At 37.0% G+C, this 24,524-nt stretch overlaps 1 protein-coding gene and 1 long non-coding RNA gene across 6 annotated transcripts in view; one reads left to right on the top strand and one right to left on the bottom strand.

The window, feature by feature from the left end:
• The window catches only part of LOC309619973, a 116,813-nt gene extending 101,532 nt beyond the window's left edge, over positions 1 to 15,281 (top strand). The window contains exons 2-3 of the long non-coding RNA XR_014239323.1: positions 567 to 600; positions 787 to 15,281. This is a non-coding gene — a long non-coding RNA (uncharacterized lncRNA). The remainder of the gene's footprint in view (positions 1 to 566; positions 601 to 786) is intronic.
• Positions 1 to 24,524, bottom strand: part of CNKSR2 (connector enhancer of kinase suppressor of Ras 2) — a 263,636-nt gene that overhangs the window by 66,575 nt on the left and 172,537 nt on the right. For 3 of the 5 annotated variants that reach the window (XM_082375497.1, XM_082375499.1, XM_082375501.1), the window contains 2 exons: positions 21,907 to 21,996; positions 20,081 to 20,295 (listed from right to left, as the gene is read on the bottom strand). In XM_082375497.1, the coding sequence (XP_082231623.1) occupies positions 20,081 to 20,295; positions 21,907 to 21,996 (305 nt within the window). The remainder of the gene's footprint in view (positions 1 to 20,080; positions 20,296 to 21,906; positions 21,997 to 24,524) is intronic. The other 2 variants (XM_082375498.1, XM_082375500.1) reach the window with 1 other exon arrangement.

The following is a 24,524-nucleotide window of genomic DNA, read 5'->3' as shown; positions in this document are numbered from 1 at the left end:
TTTTTTTCCTTACTGATCTGGCTGTATACCCTTGCCGCATCACTGTAATAAAATCTTAGCTGTGGGTACAACTATATGTTGAGGCTTCTGAGTCCTAGTGAATCACTGGACATGTGGGTGATTTGGGGACCCCTGAAACAGATTCATTTTCAAAGATTCCTTAAACACTTGTATCAGAAATTGTTCATTATTCATACACATAAGTAAATCCTGACAGTGAAGGTTTCCTCATGTTATCAGCAAGTATGATTAAATACCTTGAGGTGCAGATTTACAATCTTGTGTAGTCTTTTCTAGTAGAACTGATGGAATTATTCATTCTGAGTGACAGATATTTAATTGGTATCATTATTCCCAGTTTCTAGTGATATCATGAAATATTTAATAAGAGCAAGACATTAAGAACAGATACATGACTATAATGGATAACATAGCAGATCATATAAGGTATTATGACCAACTTAAAAAAGAAAGAGGCCTGGAATCTTTGCTTTAATGATGATGAATGTTTTTCTCATGAGACAGAAAATTTGTAATATATTTTATTTCTGTATTTTTCTTCTTAGTTTCAGATCACCCTTCTTCCTGGTTCATGCTCAAGTAAGTATGTCCTTTAGAAGTTCTTTCATAGCAGTCTGTGAGTAGCAAACACTTCTAGATTTTTATGTTTGAAAATATAAAAACCCTTTACTCTTAAATAAAATAATACCTTAGCTGGGTATAGAATTCTGAGTTGAAAATAATTTTCCCTCTGCATTCTGAATATATCACTTTATTTTCTTTTAGCATCTATCATTGCCCTTAAAACATCTGTAGCTAGGGACTTCCCTGGTGGCACAGTGGTTAAGAATCTGCCTGCCAATGCGGGGGACACGGGTTCACGCCCTGGTCTGGGAAGATCCCACATGCCGTGGAGCAACTAAGCCCGTGCGCCACAGCTACTGAGCCTGCACCTCCAGAGCCCGCGAGCCACAGCTACTGAGCCTGCATGCCACAACTACTGAAGCCCGCACGCCTAGACCCCATGCTCTGCAACAAGAGAAGTCACTGCAATGAGAAGCCCATGCACCGCGACGAAGAGTAGCCCCCACTCGCCGCAACTAGAGAAAGCCCATGCGCAGCAACAAAGACCTAACACAGCCAAAAAAAAAAAGATAAATAAATAAATTTTAAAAAAATCTGTAGCTACTCTGTCATTAGTTATAATTTGTCTTTAGCCCCTCTGTAGCTTTTAAAATATTTTCCTCTTTATCCCTGATATTCTGCAATTGCTCTATGATGTGCCTAGGTTATAACTGATTTTAATTAATCCCATTTCACATTCATTGTGTTGTACTTGAAGGTATTATTTCTCCAATTCTGAAAATTCTCAGGCATTATCTCTTCAAAGGGCCTTCTTTACTAGTCTCTCTCTTTTTGTCTCTAGACTTATGTTGGTACCTCTCAATTTATCATCTATGTATCTTTCATATTTCTGCAATGCTTTTTAGGTGAATTCATTCTCTGTTTTCCAATTTCCTAATTCCCTCTCTGATTTTATACAGTCTGAAGTATATCTTACCTACAGAGTGTTTATTTCACTGACTATATTTTACACATCCAGGATGTCTAGTTGGTATTAGTGCTTCTGAATATTCAGTGTTCTTAATCATCTTGTTATTATTTCAAATTTTATTTTAAGGGGTTTTCTGGATTTCCCATAATTTCCATTTACTAAGGAAAGAATCACCTTTATACGAGTCAGCACTCTGGTCAATTGCTGTATCTTTTTTCAACCTCCTTATACTCGTGGGTGAGGAAGCTCTTCTTGCCTTCCCAGTTGGTTTCACCCAGTGAGTCAATCTTCAGTTTCCTGACATAGCTGTGGTCCATTTGTTCTCTGATCCCCATTAGAGTAGACTCCCAGTCATTTCTAGCTCTTTCTGGACTCAGAGCCTACCAGGTATATGACTTTAGTTCCCATTTATTGTTGTGTGCAATTTTGTTCTTTCTTCTAGTCCTTGGAGACTAGATCTTGTTTTTGACCATGACTGTATCTTTTTGTGTTTGGGGTAGGGTGTGTGTGTGTGACAGAGAGAGAGAGAGAGAGAGAGAGACAGAGACAGAGAGACAGAGAATTCAAAGTATAAGCTCATAAGGCTTACTGACCACCAAAAATAGACTCCTTTTGTAAACATTTGTGAAGGTCCATTCTCTTAAAAAACATATTTTTATCTTTTTTCCTGAATCATCATTCAATAAAATCTTTCTAACACCATCACTAGCACTTTCTGTTTATTGTAGTGAGCATCTGGGTGAAAGTTCTTTGAACTTTCTCCCTAAGAATGTTTACAAACTCTGAGCTTTAGCTACTTATGAATTTATATAGTCAATTGGGATTTCTTGACTGAGCTGCAGGCTGCCTAACTCAACAGATTTAATGTGTACAAAACTGAGCTCATGATATCTACCACCCATCAACCGAATCTGCTCCTCTCCTAGTCTTCTATACCTTAGTAAATGGCAATTCCATTTCTCCCCACAGTGGCTCACACCCAGAATACTAGAGTCAATCTTGACTCTTTCCTTTCTCTTATAGCCCATAGTCAATCCACCAGCAAGCTGTATCAGCTCTGTATTCACAGTATGTTTACAATATGACTTTTTCTTACCATCTCTACTACTACTATCACCTTGGTCTAAGCCACCATCATCCCTCACCTGCATCACTAAAATATCTCCTCACTGTTCTCCCTTCCTCTGCTCTCACATCTTCTATTTTTAACATAAGAGCCAGAGTGATCCTGTTAAAATATGATTTGATCATGAAAACTCTCCAATGGCTTCTCATCTCACTCTGAATAAATGCCCAAATCCTTCCACTGACCCTGAAGGCCCTGTATGACCTGGCCCCTGTTACTAACTTTGCTCCGGCCACACCTGCTGTTCCTAGATTCTGCTGAGTGCAGTCCCATCTTAGGGCCTATACCTTTGCTGTTCCCTCTGTCTGAAATGTTTGCTCAGATACTGAAAGCAGTTCTTTTGCCCCTTTCCTGTTGGCCCATTTCTGTTCCCCTCTAACCTTAAAATAACCTAATTATAAGAATGAGATGACTAAGCAATTGAAACTAACTCCTGACCTATGTTCTCCTGAATGCACACCATGCCTTGTCTAACTTGTTGATTCTTTTCCTAGATAAAAAGAAGAAAGAATGAAGAATTAAGCAGTTAAAAAATGACTAGCTCTCTACCCCCCAAAGCTCCCTTAGCAATCCTGCAGGCAGATCATGCAGGCAAGATAACATGTGAAGAAAGAGGCAGCCAGTCTGCACCCAATGGAGAATGATGCAGAACCCAACCTCCTGCCTTGATGATTCACTGAGATTCTTCAGCCCCATTTTTCCCTTTAAAAACTGTCATGGCTGACCAGAATCTTCAGAGTTGGTTTCTGGACACGTGTCCACCTTCTCCCCAGATTGCCAGCTTTTCTGATTAAAGCACCTTTCCTTTCTACTGACACTTGCCTCTCGAATTATTGGCTTATGAGCAGCAAGCAGCCGTACCTGGGTTTGGTAGCAATACTCTTGTGGCTTACTCCCTTACCTCCTTCAGATCATTAGTCAAATGCTTCCTTTTTAGTAAATTCTTCCCAGGCTTCCCTATCTAAAATTGTTATCCTTATCATCCTCAACACTTCCTGTTTTCCTTCCCTGCTTTATTTCTTTCCTTAGAACTTAACATTACCAAAAGTACGTATATTTCTTGTTTATTACTCAGCCTTCCCTCCAAATATAAACTATATGAAAGAAGAGGAATTCTGACTGTTTTATCCTTTGACTAGAACAGGGATTTTAGTACTTCCTCTGTGTAAGACAGAGGAAGTACTAAATAAATACTGGTTGAGTGCATAAAAGTTGAACAAACCACCCTCAAAGAACACAGGATGTAGTCTTAATTAACTGATTGTTTTAACCTGAAGCCCTTCAGTGGGAAATAAACAAGCCAGGTGTCTTTTCTCCAGTAATCCACGTACAGCATATTACTGATGTTCTGTTCTTTAGTAGACTGTTCCTTTTGGTAGATAAGAAAAAATTCCTTTTTATCCAATCTCCTTTAACATTACTTGTAATGAGATTGTCTTAGTGCACTTAACAGTTTAAATTTGAATTCAAGATGTGGCGGGCAAAGCGCATTAAATGTGTCAAAAGATATTTATGCATATAATTATATGATGAATTATGAATGGATGTGTTGAAATCACAATTCAATCCATAAAAATAGAATGTGCTAAAATAAAAGGCCATTATGAAAGCATTGTTGATCCTCTTCTTAACCATGGCGATGCATGCAACAGTATTCTGTTTGGCTATAAAAGATTCCTTTTTCAGACAGTTGCCTGAAAAGAGCATTTGTCTTTCATTTTGTCCACAGATGTTCTGTTCAAACTCTATTCTCCCCTCTTCTGGATGAGGAAGTGAGGGGGAGGGTAATTTGGGTCATTCTTATCCTGAAACTTTCAGAAGCACTTATTTTAATTGTGGAAGAAAATGACAGTTTCTGTGTTACATTTTGAAAGCTCAGCTACTATTAAATTCTTCTCAAGTTGCAAATTGCCACACTTACAGAAAAATTTGCAATCAAAATACTCTCTTGTTGCAATATAGCAACTTCCTCTTACTGTAATTTTCTGCAAAGTTACAAGATTTCTTCAGTGACTAGTCAAACCAATAGCTTATTTCTTATACGTAAGAAAAGGTGCTTAGCAATTTGAAACTCTTGGGACAAATGACAACTATTTCCACATATTTAATCTTTTTAATAAACAAATAAACAAGAGCTTTTGAGATTTAAATATTTCACAAAGAAACGTATTTTCCCTTACTTTCTCATTGTGTGTCAGCAGAAAAAGTTTAAATATGAGCAAGCGGGGTAAGATGGTAATGGGAGTAAATAGTATATCAAGAAATCTTCCATTTACATGAAATAACAGCATAGAACTGAACAAGTTTACTGTTGATGGTGGTCTTGCCATTCTAGTGCATGAGAGAGAAACTCTGAGCTGAACGGGGTGGGGATGAGGCACTGCATGCACGCTGGGTCTTTGAGGACAGTGGGTGAGCTTGCTCTGGATTCTGTCAATAAAGTTAACCTGACTTTATATTGACTGAAAATGGCTCTACACACACTCAAAAATAAGCATGCTTTTAAAAATAACAAGCATTCTAATAAATTATGAGTCAAACAAGAACAAAAAGGCAGTAATTGGGGGGAATTTAGAGAAGGTCAAACTCAGGTTGGGCAGGGTCAATGTTTCATCAAAAGAATATCATGCATATCAGATTCTGAAGGAGGGAGGTAAGTGAATCTTATACAAGATTCCATAAGGCGATTCCCCTTTCCTATTGGACAGTAAGTGGTAAGGTGGGAAGAAGAGCGATTATAGTGGTGAATGGTTAGGAAGGGTTACAAAAGTCACCACCCTTGGGGAACAGGAACTGTCATTCTTGGATCGTAATAATTATCATTTACTGAGGGCTTATGTGTGAGGCACAGTATTAGGGACTTTATATCAGTTATCAATCTTAATCCTTACAATAAATTTGTTCCGTGGTGATCATTAACACCATTTCAAAGAGGTGAAAACAGAGTAAACAACTTGCTCAGGAGCTCACAGGTAGTGGCAGAGTCAAAGTTCAAACCCAGGTCTATCAATCCCAAAACCCGTTCTAACCACTCTGTGCAATACTGCCTCTCAAGCAAATATTCTGTAGTCATGGTAACCATGTGAGAGAAAAGAAAAACTGCTTCTGACATGAAGACACCCATTTATGAAAACCTCCCATGTGATATAAGTACATTGCTATGTGGAAAGATTCTATAAAATAAAAAGATATTAGGAAGACACTTTTATATTAATGGAGATAATTCAGACCAGTAACATCTTATCAATCTCTAATTTTCATGCTTTTGTCGATTTTAATTAGCAAGTTATACTGCTCTGTGGGTTTAAAAAAAAGATTTGCAGTTTTTTTCTTTTGGCAACCATTAATCATATCTTCATGAGAGGAAGGCTCATGTTAACATTTTAATTTTGCAAATGAGATAGAAACTAAGGTACAGAAAGGTAATAAGGCTCAGCCAAGTTAGACAAGGATGGGACTGCAATCATATTTTATTCCAAACCTATTAACAGTGTTAATCGAGCTCAGCACAACCATAAAGCCCTGTCAATACTGATGAGGAAATCAGTGATCCAAATAAGGCAAGCCTGCCTCTCCACTAATTCTTTACACAGGAGAAATCTCTTGGAGCTGATTCATTGTGTTATGCAATTTTTCACTTGATACACTGCTGATTATTATGCAATGCCTTAAAATTACTTGGTTCACTTTCTCAACATGTGGTTTTTAACTACTGCATTAGCTTCTACAAAGGCAGAAACCATCTGCTTAGCTCACCACTCTCTGCTCAACTCCTAACACTGGACCTGACATATAATTTTCTATTGAAAGCATGAATCAAACAGTTAACTGACCACCTATGTGTGCGGACAGTGAGGCTATGAGTTATGGTACCTCATATGCGATCTGTCAGCACATCCTGTCCACTCTCCCTTCAAAACATATCCAGAGTCCATGCCCTTCTCACCTCTTCCACTTTAGCACCCAGGGCTAAGCCCCTATCATTTCTCACCTGAATTGGCCAGATCCTATCTTGTCTTCCTGCTTCCACACTACCCCCAGCCACCTCCAGCCTATTCTCAACACACCAGCTGGAGTGATACACTTTGAATGTTTATGTTTCAGCAAGAATGGAATGCGCAGTACCAGGAGAACAATACTGTGGTAGTGATCTGGAGACCTGACTTCTAGTTCTCCATATTCCAGCGATATGACTATGGACAAGTCACTGAAACTAATCTTGACCTCAATTTCCTCATCTGCAAGACCAGAGACTTGGACCAGATGCTCTTAGAATATCTCACAGAGCACTAACTGTACATGATCCTGACTTAAAGGGAAAAATGGCTAGTTACCAATGTACACCCAATTACTGATGTTTTAGGAATTATGTACACCTGCAATCAGTGTCAATCTTAACACAATGCTAGATTATTCACTGAAAGGCACTTAGTTTATGCTTAAGCTCCACCATGTATGGAAAGTACTTATCACCAGCCATATTAGACACAGCTATTTTGGGGTGCTTGATTAATGTGTACAACATGAGACAGAGGCAGAAAGTTCAAATAGGTGAAAAGCAGAACTAGGACAGTGCCTGCTCCTGACACTTCTGTTTCACAAAATGTCGACATCTAGGTGTCAGAGAAATCAGGGTAGGCTTGCCCATCTTTTATGACAAAGAAACGTTTATGACCAGAAAAAATTGAGAGAACCAGATTTGCCTCCTGAAGGCTACTAAATGACAAGGAAATAAATTATATGTAAAAGAAAATAGAGAAAAAATAATACAAAAGAATCACCTCTAATGAAGACTGTACAAAACCTAAGAATCTCAAATAAAGTCAATGTATATGGCATGATAATTTTGTCAGCAGTTTTATGACAATCAAAATTACTGGAAGATTTTCTGGCTACTGACTTTATGGCTTCATTTTAAAGAATCTGAAAGTAAAGAGTTTTGGGTCACCTTCATTTCTAGGTTTGTTGCTCTGATAGATTGTACATATTTTCTCATCATGGAATTCTTGCCATGTCATTGTAATTCGTTCCAAGAATGCCAGTTTTTCTCTAAATACCTTTATGGCTAAGAGTATGTTTATCAGGCTCTTATTCTGAGATTTTTGCTCTTATAGAATAGATAAGCTCTCCCAGACAACCACGTCAAATGTTTCTACATCTGCTAGTTTTAGCTGCAGTTTTCTTGATCCAGAGATTGTTTTTTCCGTAACAGAAAATCTCTCAAAGATAATATTGGATAAAAATCAAAGTTAAGTTTAGAAAGTTTCAAAAGTCACTATATGCAATTCATTTTATAGTAAAATAACAGAGAGATAAATCATACTCTTCCTTCCCTTCCATACTGAACCATCTAGTATGACATGATTTTAAGACTAAAAAAGCAAAATTGGTTTTATCTAACAGAAGGGAAAAAAGAACTTGATGGGGAGATTTTTAAAAAAAATTTGTGTTTGCAACAGGAATCAAATCATCATGATGCTGTCAATTTAGATGGCATTTTCCATAGTCCTCTTTGCAGTGCCATGCTCATTTTGTAAATGAGAAAACTGAGTAAGAGAAAGCAAGCAATTTATGCAAGCTCAGATATGAAAAATTAGATTTCTGCAGGGCCTGATGTTTGCTGCCACTTCTGCAGAACTCGTTGCCTCAAATGCACCTAGATTAGGGTTTGGCTTGTTCTCAGCCCACTGGTGAGGACATTTTGGTAGTATGGTTGGAGGAAGGATGCTAAGAATATTTGTGCACTACCATAGTGCCAGACACTGTATCAGATACTTTATATACATCATAATCACAGGGAGCCAAAGCTCTTACCCAATTATAAAAATATATATGGGGGGCACAAGGGAAAAATACAACCTCCTCAAAAATATTTTACTAGCAAACAAAGAAGTGAATTTCATATGGCTGTTTCTTGTACCAGCCATCTGATAAAAATTGAGGACACGATGCTAGAACGCAACTAAGTGAAGGAGATTCAACAACTGGCTAAGATAAGATGGTGTAGGTACATAGCTTTCTGGTACTCTTCCTTAAACAGAGTATGCAAAGAAATTCTTTAAAGAATTGCCTTACGTGTTTTAGCAAGTAGAAACCTCTTTAGGTAAATTAGACATTTTATCCTAATTATTACTTATACTAGTCAATCTTTTGATTTAAGATAGATAAAAGACAATTTGAAGTTATATTTTCCTATATGCTCTGGGGAATTAAGTAAGTAGGCTGTGGGGATGATACCTCCATAGAGGTAGGCTGCACCTTGAGTCCACTCCAAATTTATGATCATTTAGAATTTTTCACTTTACAACTGATCCTCATACAGACTGTCACTAGAATTTTCAAAGCAGGTTTTACCTGGCAGGTACCTGTGGTGCCAACAGAAAAGGAAAACTCAGTGTGGTGGTTATCTACTGTGTCAACTTAGCAAAGCTGTAACTATTTATTTCAGAATTCCTCTCCCTGTCTGGTGCTAGTTAGGGCTGGCCAATGTAAATTTGTGTGAATTTTGGAGAATACAAGCGAAGCAGCAGCCTCTCTGCCCTGAAGGTCAGCGTAGGGTGCCAGTCACTGCACCAGCGCACACATACTGCCACTTTTCTGCTGGCTCACCTTGCTGGGATGGGTCAGTAGCCAGGTGTGCAACTCCTTCAGCTCCTCTAAGTCCTGGACCAGGAGCCTGTAAATCTCCATGGCAAAGGGCACCAGCTTCGTTTTGAAGTTGGAGGCAGGCTTCCAGTCTGTGCTCATGGATTCCAGTTTGTCTTGCTCCCCCTGGCTTCACATCTAGATTTTCTTCATGACCACTGGCTCTGCTGAGGTTCTTCACCAGCTCCTCAACGGAGTAAGATCTAGTCCTTTATTCCATGCCACTTAGTGCTTCTGCTTCCCTGACTGAACCCTAGCCGATACATTCATTAACGCCCAAAGAGGACAGATGTTCTAGTCCTAGAAGCCTTTCTGATTTGCTCATCAGGAAGCAAATCCCCATCCATGTAAATGAATCCATTTCCTTTCTGTATGGCATTAAGAATAGTTACTATGTGCCCAGCACAGTGGAACAAACTTTATATACAGTGTATGATTTACTTCTGAAATAGCTGAGTGAATTAAGTATTATTATCCTCTTTATACTGATGAGAAAATGAGGTTCAGAAATATGTCTAAGTTCAAACAGCTCATGTTCTATTAACTACAGCATTATTCTTGGCCATCTGAATCTTAGAAAAGACAATTCTTTTCTTTGATGTTGGGCCCTTCTACCTGGAGGTGGTTAGATACAACAGTCATTGTCTCTTGAGGCCACTGTGAATTTATGATAATAAAAGAAAACACAAGAAGGTAAATTATTCTATTTTGAGTTTCAGGAAAGTTTGCATCTAGTTAATCTAAAATTATTTGCATATAAAGAACAGGGATTGAAACACATCTATTTCTCAACATTGCAGATTGTTTTGGGTTCAAGTCTATTAGGATACTGTTCTGGCTTAACCTGATACTTGTAGAGATGCTAAGAAACAGATTTAGCAGTATTATTTAGAACTGAGACTCTAGGTTGAGCTCATGCACTTGGCCTGCTGCCAGTTGCTGTCTGAGCCAAAAGCCAAAGAAGAATCCCTGAAGGCTGCAAACAATTTAACATTGTTCTTGGAAGTTATCTTCAAGAAACCAGAATGTAACAGTAGTCAATAATTGTGCCTTAAACTTCATTCTCACATGAGATCTGGGCCAAGAGTCTCAGGCATGTAGTGTATTAAGAGGAATCTTTGGATGAGATTTGGGTATATACAGCAAATCATTAGGCCTATAGTTTTGTAGAATTGGATGGTGCTGAAACCATCTAGGAAGTAACGTATTTTAGGAGTTGAGTGAAGAAGATAATTTGATATAGGTTATGGCCCTTCAATCAGAAGAGGTTTTAAGCAGTTCTAGGGATAAAATAATTTTACCTGGAGTTTCATTAACCCTGAGATGCTTGATGAAATGAGTTATGGTGGTGAGGTAATATGGGTAGAAGTGATTATGGGAGCAAAAAGGTCTACTCCCAACAAAACTTGAGGACATTTTCTGAGGTTATAAAACTGGGAGAGACAGGCCTACAACATGAAAGAGAATGGGGTTTCTTTAACCTCTCTGATCAAGGGCCTCTCATCAGAATTTAGGTTTTATTTTATTTTTTAGAAGGCAACAAGGAATTTGCAATAAGATTTGAATTTAATAAATTTCAACTTAATAAATTCCAAATTCAATTCTTCTGTGTCCTGTTTTGCATGATGCCTCACTAATTAAGCCAGATTTTGTGTTTTCCTTCCTGGCAGCTATTATCTAACCAGGAACTAGAAGAATGAGGCCCCCATTGGTTCAAGCATAAAACTGAAAAGGACTGGCTTTAAATAATCTGTTTTATACAGTGTAAGCAGAAACCTCTCTCAAGAGTGAGGGCGTATTAGTGAATCTTTTTGTTTGTTTGTATAATGCTTAATTTATTAAACTTAAAAAAATTTATGAAACAAATTTTTCAAACATTTAAACAATATTTTCACAATTAATAAAAGTTATGAATTTTAATCAGTCTCCTAGGAATTCCATTAAGTCACAAGCCCTATACATCGAATATTTTACATGCTGCCAACACTTTAAAGGCACCACAGAACATAATAATAAAAGTCAAATGGATTACTCTTGCACTTAAGCAATATAAAAGTGCAATATGTTTGGTCTTTTTTTCAGTATTTCTGTACTTATTTTTTGGAAGTCTTTTAATGATTAATTCATTTCCTTTAATAGTTATAGGACTATTCAGATCATCTACTTCATCTTGGGAGAGTTATGTAGCTAGTGGGTTTTGAGGAATTGGTCCATTTCATCTAAACTGTTAAAGTTAAGTGCAGAGAGTTGTTCATAGTACTTCCTTATTATTCTTTAAATGTCTATGAGGTTTGTAGTGATAACCCCTCTATCATTCCTTATACTGGTAACTTTAGTCTTCTCTCCTTTTTCCCTTTGTCAGTCTTGCTAGACGTTTATCAATTTCTTTTTTGATTTTTCAAAAAAATTTACAGCTTTTGAATTTCTCTACTACGTTTTCTGTTTTTAAATTTCATTTCTTCTCTCTATTGTCTTCCTTATGCTTGCTTATTTCTTGTTGTTCTTTTTCTAATTTCTTGAGGTGACAACTTTCTCATTTTCTTTTATTTATTTTTTTGGCCATGCCACATAGCTTGCGGGATCTTAGTTCCCTGACCACGGGTTGAACCCGGGCCTTGGCAGTGAAAGCGCCAAGTCCTAACCATTGGACCAACAGGGAAGTCACTCTCCTTTCCTGAGATAAGTATTTAGTGCTATAAATTTTCCCCTAAGCATATGTTGTGTTTTCATCTTCATTCAGGTCAATTTTCCTTGAGATTTCCTCTTTTATCTATGGATTATTTTAAAATGCGTTCTTTAATTTCCAAGAGGTTGGAGACTTACTTGTTAATTGTTATTGATCTCCAGTTTGATTCCATCCATTATGGTTAGATAACATACTTTGTATGATTTCAGTTCTTTTAAAATTAAGGTTTATCTTATGACCCAAGATATGGTCTATCCTGATGACTGTCCCATGCACACTTGAAAAGAATGTGTATTCTGATGTTTTGGGGAGTCAGATACCGTTGGTGGGTAGTTGTTCAGCACTCTATACCCTTGCTGAGTTTTTGTTTAGTGGCTCTATGAATTACTTAGCGGGGTGTTCAAGACTTCAACTATAATTATAGATTTGTCAATTTCTCTTTTCAGTTCTGTTGGACTTTGCTTCTAGTATTTTGAATCTCTTAATGCATATACATTTAAGATGCATATAAGATTTAAGATGCATAAAAAATTTAACATTTTTATGCCTTCTTAGTGAATAGATGCTTTTTACACCTGTTGTGGTGGAGGAGGAGCATGATTTTTTTTAATGGTTTTCACTAAAATAACTATTAGTATAAATGGGTCAGGAAACACAAGTGAATTTTCCTCCTAGACTTCTTCATGGACTTGCATTCTATAAAACTGTTTCATATTTATAGACAAGAAAAGCCAAGATTTCATTCCTTCTACTTTTTAAAACCACATAACTGTATTTAAGGCAGTGGGTCTCAACAATTTTTGATTGTGACCCTCTTAGGCTAGTAGGCCCTGTGGTCCATTTGTCCCTACTTTCCAATGGAAAATTAACTAGGTGATACCAATAGAATATGACTGTAAGTACTGTAGGGTATGGATAATTCATAGTATCATTTTTTAGAAAATCCGGGTAATGTGAATTACAACATGCTAGAAGGTAAAGCAAGCAACCTAAAGCAAACTAAAGTCAATAGTCTAGTGATAATTTATAATAAAAAAAGCAACTGAAAACTATAGGTAACTTAAAAAAATCCCGATGATGTACCAATATAGCATTCCTCCCGAAAACTGTGGGAACCAGAACCATCTACACTTGGGCTTGTGCAATAAGAGCACAACTGTACTGTACTAGGCATCTTGGAAAAATAGTGAATTGGAATATTCACTAAACTCTACTAATGCATTATTTTATGATTATTCAATTTATAACCTTTTAAAATCATTTAGTAGGTTACTAATAAGCAATATCTAGTCACAAGTGAAAATTAAAGTCTGTGAAATTATGTGTTATTTGCCCATAAGAATCAAAGGAAGGACTGCCATTTCCGCATAAAGCCTCAGTCACCAGGAGCCGTTTGCTAAGGACAGCCCAATAGTTTGAGAATCACTACTCTAGTGAAGTGCTCCAATGGGAAACACTTGTCACAGTCCCGGCTGTTCCCACGTAGGCTTTGCCAGTGCTACTACCAAGTTGGCATTAACACTCTAGAAATTGTGAAGTCATCCACAGGAACCAGAGAATACATATGATATGAATACAATAATATTTAGAATGGATATCTGCATGCACCCCGGTGAGGAGAAACATCATGTCACACTGTACCATGGCTGCCATCTAGGTGAGTAAAGTCAAAGCCTGGAGAAAGTGGTTATTATAAACAATTGTTAGCTCAGAGATGGTTATCTAGCCACTGAAACTAACTGCCCTCTTATTTTAGCTACATCGATCCTGAAACAATGCAGCTAAGACAGGCCTATATTAGACAAACCAGTCTTTATAACTGTAGATAAATTTAATTATAAATGTTTATAGGCTGACAATATAGCATATTTTTCATCTTTGTGATAATAATAGCTCTGGCTTCTCTAATAGATGGTAAAATCCTTATGAGTAGACATGGCTTTATTCATCTAAAAATGTGAGTTTTGGAGTCAGACTGCTTGTACTCATATTTCAAGTCTGCTACTTTCTGGCTGTGTGACCATGAGCAAGGTAAACTCTGTGCTTCAGTTCTTCAAAATAGATATAATAATAGTAGCAACCTCAGAAGGTCAATTTGAAGATTCAATGAGATAACGTATGTAAGTTCTTAGCATAGGAACTTAGTAAGCAATAGGTAAATGTTAGCTATTATTAGTAGTAGCAGTGGCAATATTATTATCATTTATATATATTCTACAGCACTTATTGGGCCTTAAAGATAGTTGGCACTACTAGAATTGCTGTTGAGTTTCTGCTAAATTATGTTATTTTTTGAGGGGCAATTTGAAACACTTGGGATAAATGATAAATACTTCTATATATTTAATTTTTTAAATAAACAAACAAAAGACTTTGAGATTTAAATATTTCACAAAGAAAAGTATTTTCCCTTACTTTCTCATTATTGTGTGTAGGCAGAGAAAATATCTAAACATGAGTAAGTGGGGTAAGATGGTAATGGGAGTAAATATTAAATCAAGAAATCTTCCATTTACATGAAATAACAGCATAGAATTGAACAAGTTTACTGTTGATGGTAGTCTTGCCCATCTGGTGTATGAGAGAGAAACTCTGCCAATGTTCAAATCCCAGCTCCACCACTTAACTACTTATTGTTAGTGCCTTAGCTTCCTAATCTGTAAAATGGGGATAATACCAGCACCTTTCCTCATAGGTTTTTTACGAGGATTAAGTGAGTTAAAATTTGCAAATTACTTAGAATAGTGTCTGTTTCATAATGTTTATTTACTTGTTAAATTTTTAAAAATAAGATGTCTTTTAACAGCTCTCCACCTCCTTCCTCTAGAAGCTCCACCAAAACTCCTTTCACAATTTGATGGAAATGGCTAAAAGTACTTATCAGAAGTGAAATAGTAACTGAGTGTTTGCAGTTATATCCTAAATAACTAAGACAAGCCACGCAAATGCTGGAATGTTATGAAACAAATCATCCAGATTTTTTAACACCTACTCAAAATCTGTTTTAAATAAGCCACCTAAAATCACATTATTCAGTTTATGAAAGTGTACCTGCATGTTGCCTAGATCCATTATCAAATTTTACTTTTCTGGCTTCTCAGCATGTAGATTTAAAATAAATCATTGTTTTGTTTTTGGATTTAGTTCAGCAGCTTTAATGTGAGAGCAAGGTGTCGTATGTATATCATATTAAGCAAAAAAAAAGTCCTGAATCTAATCATCCCTTATCTAAAGGCTTTCCTCACTACATTTGGATTTCTCACACACACACACACACACACACACACACACACACACACACACACACACACACACCAGACACTGCTGTCTGCCTTTGCTTCATGTGCTCTCAGGTCAGACGAGGGTTTTGGCAGCTAACAACTCCCACATTTTCAGACAGAGAACCAGTGAGTAGGTAAAATAAAGTTATACTCTTTTGAAAAATACCATCACATGCTTGGCTGACAGGCATGTTGTGACCTCCATAATGAGAGGGCAGTGATAGGAAAAGGGCAAGAACTAGCTGGAGTGGAGGAGATGAGGCCAGGCTGAGGGGGAGCTAATCCTGTTGCCCTGGTGGCACCTGTGGAGCAGAGAAGTCTTGTAAATCACCCTGATTAAAGGTACAAACTTAGACCTGCTTTGATAGGGAGCCCAACATGGTGAGTGTAGATTACTAGGTGCTTCCAATACTCTTTTAAATGGGTGGGTGGTCAGAGTTAGGCTCCACATGGTCTGTCGTCTGTATCAGTAAAGCAGCCAAACCCTCGTTGGAGGAGGCACCAATAAGGGCAGAGTTCCCATCTTTGGAGTGAAATGGAAACCTAATCGATAAAACAAAGCAGAATTTAGTCATGTGGACTAGACAAACATGATAGAAGACATTCAGAGCCCTATGCCTCTCCCCAGGCACATGGGACACTGGGCCTATGGTAATAGGTTCCTGGTGGTTCCCACTATGAACACACCCCAACTGAAGGTCAGCTTGTGCTGGGCAGGGCTGGTCATGGAGGTGGCTCTTGTTTCTGCAGGCTGAAGATATCAACTGAGAGATACTGAGAAAGGCATTGAAGTTCCTGTCACATTCTCTCACTCATTCATTCATTTATTCATCACATTTTTATTGAGCACTTATAAGGCACTAGACCTAGACTAGGTACTAAAATATAGTGCTGAACAAAATGGAGAAACTATCCTTTCCTGTCATGGACACGGACATGCCCTCCCTACCATGTATAGTGAAGAAAGATACTAAGCAGATAATCACACAAATAAATACGTAATTGTGAATCATAAGAAAGTTTTCGAAGTACATATACAGGGTGCTAAGAGACTATAATAGGAGAAACTGATTTAGTTTAGGGTGTAGTGGTCAGGGAAAGTCTCTCTGCAAATTCAGGTTTAGATAGGAGTCAGCCGGGGGAAAGATGGGGTAGAAGCATTCTCAGTAGAGGGAGGGACATGTCAAAAAGGAAAGAGGTGGCAAAGACTGGTGATAATTAGGGTAGTTAGAGCATAGTGAATAATTTCTTTTCAAGGAAGTTTAAGAAAAATACATAAATTGGAATAACAAATATATGGAATTAATAAAAAAAATTATGTATTTTACAATACCATAAACTTCTAAATCTTCTTTATTATTATATAAACATTTCTGCTATAATTGCTAAGAGGAATGAGTCATGCTGAAGTCGAACTGTACTTGCCTGGCTTTGTGTATTTTTATTAGGCTGCTTTCCAGAATAGACGAACGGGGATTATAATCTAGGAGCTTAAAAAGGAACACCCTGCACACGCACACACACCTTTAGTAAATTGTTTAAGGGTATTTAATGCTGATATGATCCTGCTATTAAATTCAACTAAATTTTCTCTAAATTTCAACCCAGACCACATGGAGCTAGTATTATAGCAGAGACAGCTGCCTTACGAAACTCAGTATTCCATCTTTATAATCCTCTTCCACTTAAGTCCTATTTCATTAAAAATAGTTGTGCTATCCAAAGGAATAATTGGTAAGAATGAAGATTAATGGTTCATCATGAAGGTGATTGGAGTACATATTGATACTGATCTTGTGTTTTTAAAAAAATTAACATAAGTAAACATCTTTTTATTTTAAATAAGTACATATATACAGATTAAAAAATAAAAAATTCCTGTGAAATATAAAAAGCAATCATTTAAATATATTTTATTTTGCCTCCCAGGTCCAGGCAATTTTAACTATAGTACCCTGTAGTCTCAGTAATATATCATGCTGAATAACTACTTGTGTTTTATAACAGCAGTAGCTCTGTATGTTTTTCTGAACCTAATAAAAAATAGTAATATAGAGCAAAAGAGAAACCTGGGTAGAAATCAATCCAGCTACCAGAAATGTTATTAAAATCAACATATGAGCGCACACGTTTCTTCAAGTGAAACTTTTTCAAAATTCACTCATTTAGTTATTAAAGCACAAGTTCATTTGGGTGTGCAATGCGTACCAGGCATGGAGGACCAGGGCAGAGTGTGGAAAGATCCCTGCAGTAGCTGGTTTGGGTTCTAGTCCTTACTCTTACACTTTTTTGCAACACAGCTTTGGATAAATCACTTAACATTTTTGAGTTTGAGTTTTGTCATTTGCAAACACGGTTGTCGTGAGGTTTAAAAGACATAACAAATGTGGAAACTCCCTTGATAACTGTAGAAGTACTAAATAAATGCAAGTAAAGTCCTCTAAGGAACTTAAGAGTCTAATAAAAAACTCACCAATGAATGTTCTTTCTTTTTGAACACTGGTTATAGACGCTGAACATACACTTTGGGGCTAACAATTATTTAGCTTCTTTTAAACCAGAGAATAGTTAGAAAATGTCCAGCTTTTCACTCTGAAATTAGTGGGTTAGTGTTACATGGGAGGACCTCCTCCATGATTAACAATATTCCTTACCCTGTGCTGTCTCTCTGTTAAAAATTAGTTGGGATAAATATCATCTATCTGGGAAATACCCTGTTACAGACTCAGGATATAGAATAAAAATAGGAGGCAAAGGTAGGCTCTGCTTTCTTTCTTGGAATAAACTTCTAGAAGTGAAGTTACTAGACCAGGTTCTTTGCACACTTAACTAAATAATGCCTTTCAGAAAGTTGGTAACAACTTATAGACAATACTAGCCAATACTCACAATATTCCTGATTAGCAGTTTTACCTTTTACTGTCTTCCATAATTTAATTACTCAAAATCCACAAGACTCAGCTATTTTCCTTCCTCACACAGTATATTCCTGTCTGGACGTGCATGACAGGATGGCACAGGCTGAGTGTTTAAATGAGCCTTCAATGGCTTACCGCTCCTCTTAACGACAAATCCAAACACTTTAATAGTTTACACGCTCTGGGTGAAGTGGCCTCTTCTTCCCTCTCTAGTTTCATCTCTCTCTACCAACTTCCCTCTCGAATAGGCCAGCTGTCTCTTATGTTTAGATCTTTGTTCAGGCTATTACTTCTGACTAGAACACCAGCTTCTCAGTGTGAAGATAGCATTTCTGATTAGTGATAGCAAAAGTGGCCCCCGTCATACAGGTACAAGTATCGATTTCAGAATGACTGCAAATGTCTATGGAAAAAATAATAACCTGATTTGCCACTTATTCAAAGTAGCAGGTTTTGATATGGGCATTATTCTCTTGGAGAGGAAGAGGCTGGTGGTATGTAACTGGGGACAGGAGAGGATAGAGAACGAGCACCCAAGAGTGCTAACTGCACTCCTATGTCAACCCAAATATGAAAACATTTTTCTTCATTTTCGTTTTATGAGAGACCTAGCGAATAAGTAATTAGATGATTTAAAAGATATACTCAGGAAAGCAACTCAACTATGAGTTGTTAAATCTTTCACATCTTGTATATCTAGATGGTCTGTCTTCCACAGCAGTGACAGATTAAATTTTTTTGATGCTGTGTACACTAAGCACAGTTGTTCAACTCACTTAAAAACCTGTAGTCCATGTTTTTCAAGGGCTTCTAATAAGAAGCACAACAAACTCCCTTTTAACCAAAATGTCATAAAATGGGTTGATTTTGTGATTTGAATGTTTTGGCTAACAAGATTCTCAGCCTCCACACTGCCATTGTCCTAGTTTCTCATCATCCACCTGGCCTTAATGGCCCTGCCTTTGGCCTCACATCTCTTGATTGATGCTCTGCACCAGAGAGATCCTATAGGCCAATCTCATCATGCAAATCCCCAGGTCAAAATTCTTCAGTAGCTCTTTATTACTACAGGAAAGAGCCTAAGTACTTTATCATAAAATTCCTGATCTAAGCCCCACCTACCTCTCCAGGGGCCCATCTACTGCCCCTTCTCACATGCTTTCCTTCAACTTTTAATGAACCAGTAATTTTGAGCCACATGAAGTCCCTGGAACATGCCATATTCGCACACATTTGTGGCACACCTTCATACGTCTTCCCACAAAAACACTGCTTTTCACTCTTCACCCAAATGCTCCCCATTCTGAAGCCTCTTCTCACTTCCCAAGAAGGCAAAGGCCGTTCTTCTCCTACACTTCTTGCACCCACCCATTACAAACTGTATTGGGACTCTCGGTGTGTCCTTCTTTCCATATTACGGTGTGCTATGTCTTCTCATTTTTACCTCGAGAACCATGCTCCAAGTCTAGTGCATAGTAGATGTTCATTTTTAAATGAAATCATAACTATATTAAAAATCTTATCTTTAATGTTGAACTTTACAGCTATTCATTTACTGGGTATTATCACACTAATGATTAATCAGCTAATTAATTATTAGTCTCCATAAATTCTGCGCATATTAAGTTATTTCATTAAAAATATAACCTGCTACAACACATGAACTCATTGAACATATGAACTGAAGAACAAATCAATAAGCCATCATTGTTTTTAAACGTTTTTTTCAGGGCATAAAATCTAAATTTAGGATCTTTTGTGAAAATCTGCCAAGAGGATAAAAATAAATAATCTGGAATTTACCAAAAAGAGTCATTTGCCCGTCTGCCAATGAAAGTATTATCATAGAGTCTTTGAAATTTTACTTACATGGTATAGTGTGGCCTCCGGCACAGGTGTGCCCATGATATCTTGTCTCAGTGCATCCATTTGCAAGCTAGGTAGCAATGAATAGTGAGTCGGGCTACTACTCTTATCACCCTTCTTTTTAGACTTCTTCCCTGTGTCTTTTTTGCTGTTTCTCTGAAACATGTATTCTTCTTGAGCAATTTTTTCATTGCTCATATATCGGAGTAGAGAGTTTTCTATATAAAAGAAGATAAATACACCAATGTTAATACGCAAATATTCCAAACTTTCTATTCTTCCTTAATTGTACTATGAGATTTTGTTTCAGAAATGTAACTTGACTTCATTTATGAAATACCTTTGTAGTGAAAATATAGAGGATCTTAATTATTTGGGATCATAGGGAAACAGGAAATACATAGCCTATAGATTATTTCTCCAAGTTTTAGGTCTGAACAAACTATATCAGAATCACCTGCGGAACTTGAATCAGAAGTTCTGGGTGTGCGGCTCATAAAATTTTTAACAAGCTCCCCCAGGGAGATTCTGCTAAAATTTGATGACAAACACTGACCTATGGCAGGCTAGGGAGCATCCTTGGAGAAGTTAAAACCCACACTATGGACCAATAGTGAGGAAACTTAGTTCATAAAACCTATGCTTAAATTGATAGCCAGAACTTAGTACAGTGCTTCATAAGGCCTTTTCCCCCCAAGATGTCACTATGATATCAACTCCCAAAAGAGTGACTCAGAGAAGGCACATAAGTGTTTCCCTTTTTATATTTTTCTTGATTAATTCTATAAAACAAATGAGGTTAGAAACTGAAGTCTGGAAGACGGAATGAATACATAGATGTAAAGGAATCTGTCAATGTTCCTATATTTACCAACACTTTCAGAAATTCTCGCTCCATGAAACAAGTGTTAAGAAGTCTAATGAAGCAGATAGTCATGCTTACTTATCCCTGTGTAGTCTGTGGATCTGTGTATTAATGAAATAATTTCTGCACACTGGCTAGAAATAACAGGCAAGTGGGTTAAACATGTTATAAAGGAAGCTTAGTGACTTTAGGTTCTATGAAAAGTTGTTTGCTTTGTTTTGAATAATTTTATTTTTCATCTATAACCTTAGGGATCTCATTTCAGAAAATGGAAGTAGCAGCATGACCCACTGGGCCCACCATATCCACACTTGGTCGAATCCCATTTAGTAGCAAAACTTCCAGTTGCTCTCTTTACTGCTCACCTCAATGGCAGGATAAGTGAACATAAAAACTTACTTTTGGTAGATACTTCAAGTGTAGCCCACCCCCAAGTAAGAAGATAACCCTGAACAGCAAACAGAAGAGAAAAAAAAGCAAAGCAGTTTTTTTTTCCATTTCTATATGGTTTTCATTAGAGTCACTGGCCCAGTTTCTATTAGTTTTTACCCATGTGCTTCAAAGCTCAATTTAACGTTATATTAATACAAAAGTAGTGAGGTTGGCATTGCGGACCAATGGGGACTGATCACAAACTCTTTCTATTTGTTGAACTTAATTCTTTTATGCAGTTTCACACTTCTGACCTTGTTTTCCAAGTATTAACTTTCAAATAACACTCAGATATTAATTTTTTACATTGTACTTATCTACCCTGAATCCCTTAGGAGGCATTCAGAGAAGATATCTACTTAATAACAGATCAAGATAGTTAAAGGTTAGTCTGAGTTGGTTTGGGTGTATCATAAAGTCAGTGAGAGAATGAACAGTTTTCCACTGAAGCCACAACATCCTATTTAAAAAACATTTAAATTTGCTTTTTGTTTCAACAACCCAGCCTACACTGAAATTCTAGAACACTTACCTCTTCTACTATCTCTCTTCATCTTATTTGGATCTTCATAGTCCCCCACCCAATTATATTCCACTGGCATAGATATAGGTCGTAGCTTGCCTAAACACAGAGAACAAAATTCACATCACATTGTTTTTCTTCCCCATGTCCGCTCAAACTTAAACGGACTTTTAGCTACAGTCTGCAAAACACACTCACTCATATGCAACATTATGGTTGGCATTTGTGAAGGTGAAAAATATGTGTGTTTTGAGCCAGAAGGTGAAACTGCCTGTGGCAATTGGCCAGGTGATAATGCAAACTTAAGGCACTTTTTATAAATAATAAAGAACAGCCTAGGTTTGCTCTCTTAGGAGCTCCAGGCTTTAAGAATGTGGCCCTTTACAAAGAGGATCATCATTTTAGTGACTTCATTTTCATTAACTGGATCTGTCTTATTCCCCAATGCCCAAGTGTCTTTATCTTGATAGCCAGTCTCCAAGATAGTAGCTCCTTGTGTTTAACCTGCCTGCCAGAACATTAACCCATCGTTTCATGTTGAAACACCACACTACTAACTTCCCATCTTCACTGCCTCCTAACTCCTATCTGCTTTTTGGATACCACCATTCTTCAGCAATACGGCTATACTCTCTTTTATGGCCTAAAGCTGGGTCTGCCCCAAGCATCTCTTGCTATTGTGAACTCTAGTTTCTAGTTCCAAGTAATCACTGTTTTGGCCTGTCCCATTTCCCTCTGGGTCTGTGTTCTTACTAAAAAGCATTTTAATTTTACTTTAGCAAGCAGAACTCATGGCACAGACTTTAAGGATAGCTTTTCGGTGAGGCTGCAGTGTATTATTTCTGATCAACTTGAAATTCTTGAAGTACAAAACAGCCAAAAGAAAATCATACCAAAGTTTAAAAAGGATACTTAGCACAATGTCTGGCATATAAATTTACTAACCAACATTATGGTTGGTCTTTGTGAAGGTTAATAAATTCTGAATGAATGAAAATTAAAGACTCATGTGGGACTGGGTCATAATAATAATGATGATTATGATGATCATGATAATAGTACTAACATGTATATATCATTTACCATATGCCACATATTGTCTAAGGGTTTTATAAGTATTAAATTGTTTAATTATCAAAACTATGAGAAATATACTATTACCCTCATTCTACCAGATGAAGAGCCTGGGACAGGTTATGTAATTTACCCAAGGACACACAGTTGGTAAGTGTGTAGTATCAGGGTTCAAACCCAGGCACTCAGACACTACTTCTGTAGTAATTTTTGGTGACTTCAATATTCACCCTCCAATATTTTGGCCTCTCAGTTTCTTGAGGTTCTCTCCTCCACCCATTCTTGTGGTCATATGCTTAATCTTGTCACCTGCAAAGGCCGTAATTTTTCCCAGTACCCCAATTTCCTACCACCTTCTGTATTTTTAGCACGCCCCCTACAGCAGTCCAACAATTCTTCCTCCTTTAATCTACCAATCTTCCCACCTTTCAACACCTCCTGGTCACTGCACGTCCTCTTCACTTCCCTCCTTGCCCAGATACATTTCACAATCAAATTGCTATGAACACTCCATGGAGTTAAAAAAATCCATCAAGATACTTCTTTCTCATTATGTTCTTAAGGAAAATGTGCCAACCTTATGGCATTTTATTATATATGCTGATACAGCTTACTTAGTGTATTTTCCTAAGCTCTTTGAAAGTCTGAGGATGAACTAGACATGATAAAATTATTAATGAGCCCCCCAACGAAGTATTTATTTAATGGCTTCCTTTCAAGGTGTGCAAACGACTTTATAAATCATCACCTCAGTTTCCTAATTTTCATGGGGTAGATTTCTGCAGTTTTACAGAGGGAATTTGGGTAAGCTGATGCAGGTCGATATATTCTGCCCATCCAGGGTGGCATAAAGGTTTTAGGAAAGGTCTCATTTTGTCATGTCTATTCAACTGCTTTCCAAAATCAGTCCTCCAGCTTTTCAATGTTATGAGTGCTATATTTTCAAAGTTCTTACAACTCATTTCTTTAGAATCTGGTTTTAAGGATAAACTCCATTTTAGCATGGGCACTGAAACTGAAATAGTGAACAGCTCTAACACTGTTTCTACAGGTCACCAAGAAAATCTTTTGAAAAGTGAAAAATCCAACAAATAAGCAGTTGTTTTAACTTTCTCTCGCTAAGAAAGAAAATAGTCTGATAGTTTTTGAAGAATTGATTGGTTGTTTGGAGTCAAATATATGTGCACAAAAACAAGAAGAAACTTCTCACATAGAATACGAAATATATAATTGTAATCGTTGTATTTTACATCATATTCTCTGAGATTTTCATGGAACTAAGCCATGAAAGGATGTAATTAAGCCTTTGCTATGTCTGGTTATATCATTCACCATAGGAAAAAAATTTGCAGAAGATTTAAACAGACTTTTTATGGAGTGATTTTTTTTTTAAACAGAAGTATACTGTATATTACTGATACAAAATTGAGGAAAATATATTGAACCAGACAAAAAACTGAGATAAAAAGTCTTAATTAAAATTTACTTTTATAGGACATCAAGCTTTTGCTTTTACTAGTTATAAAGCTATGAATTTTAGCAATGCAAATCAA

Source organism: Balaenoptera borealis (genome assembly GCF_965194805.1).
Source record: "Balaenoptera borealis genome assembly, chromosome: X".
NCBI classification, from domain to species: domain Eukaryota; kingdom Metazoa; phylum Chordata; class Mammalia; order Artiodactyla; family Balaenopteridae; genus Balaenoptera; species Balaenoptera borealis.
This window is presented reverse-complemented; position numbering and strand designations above follow the sequence as displayed.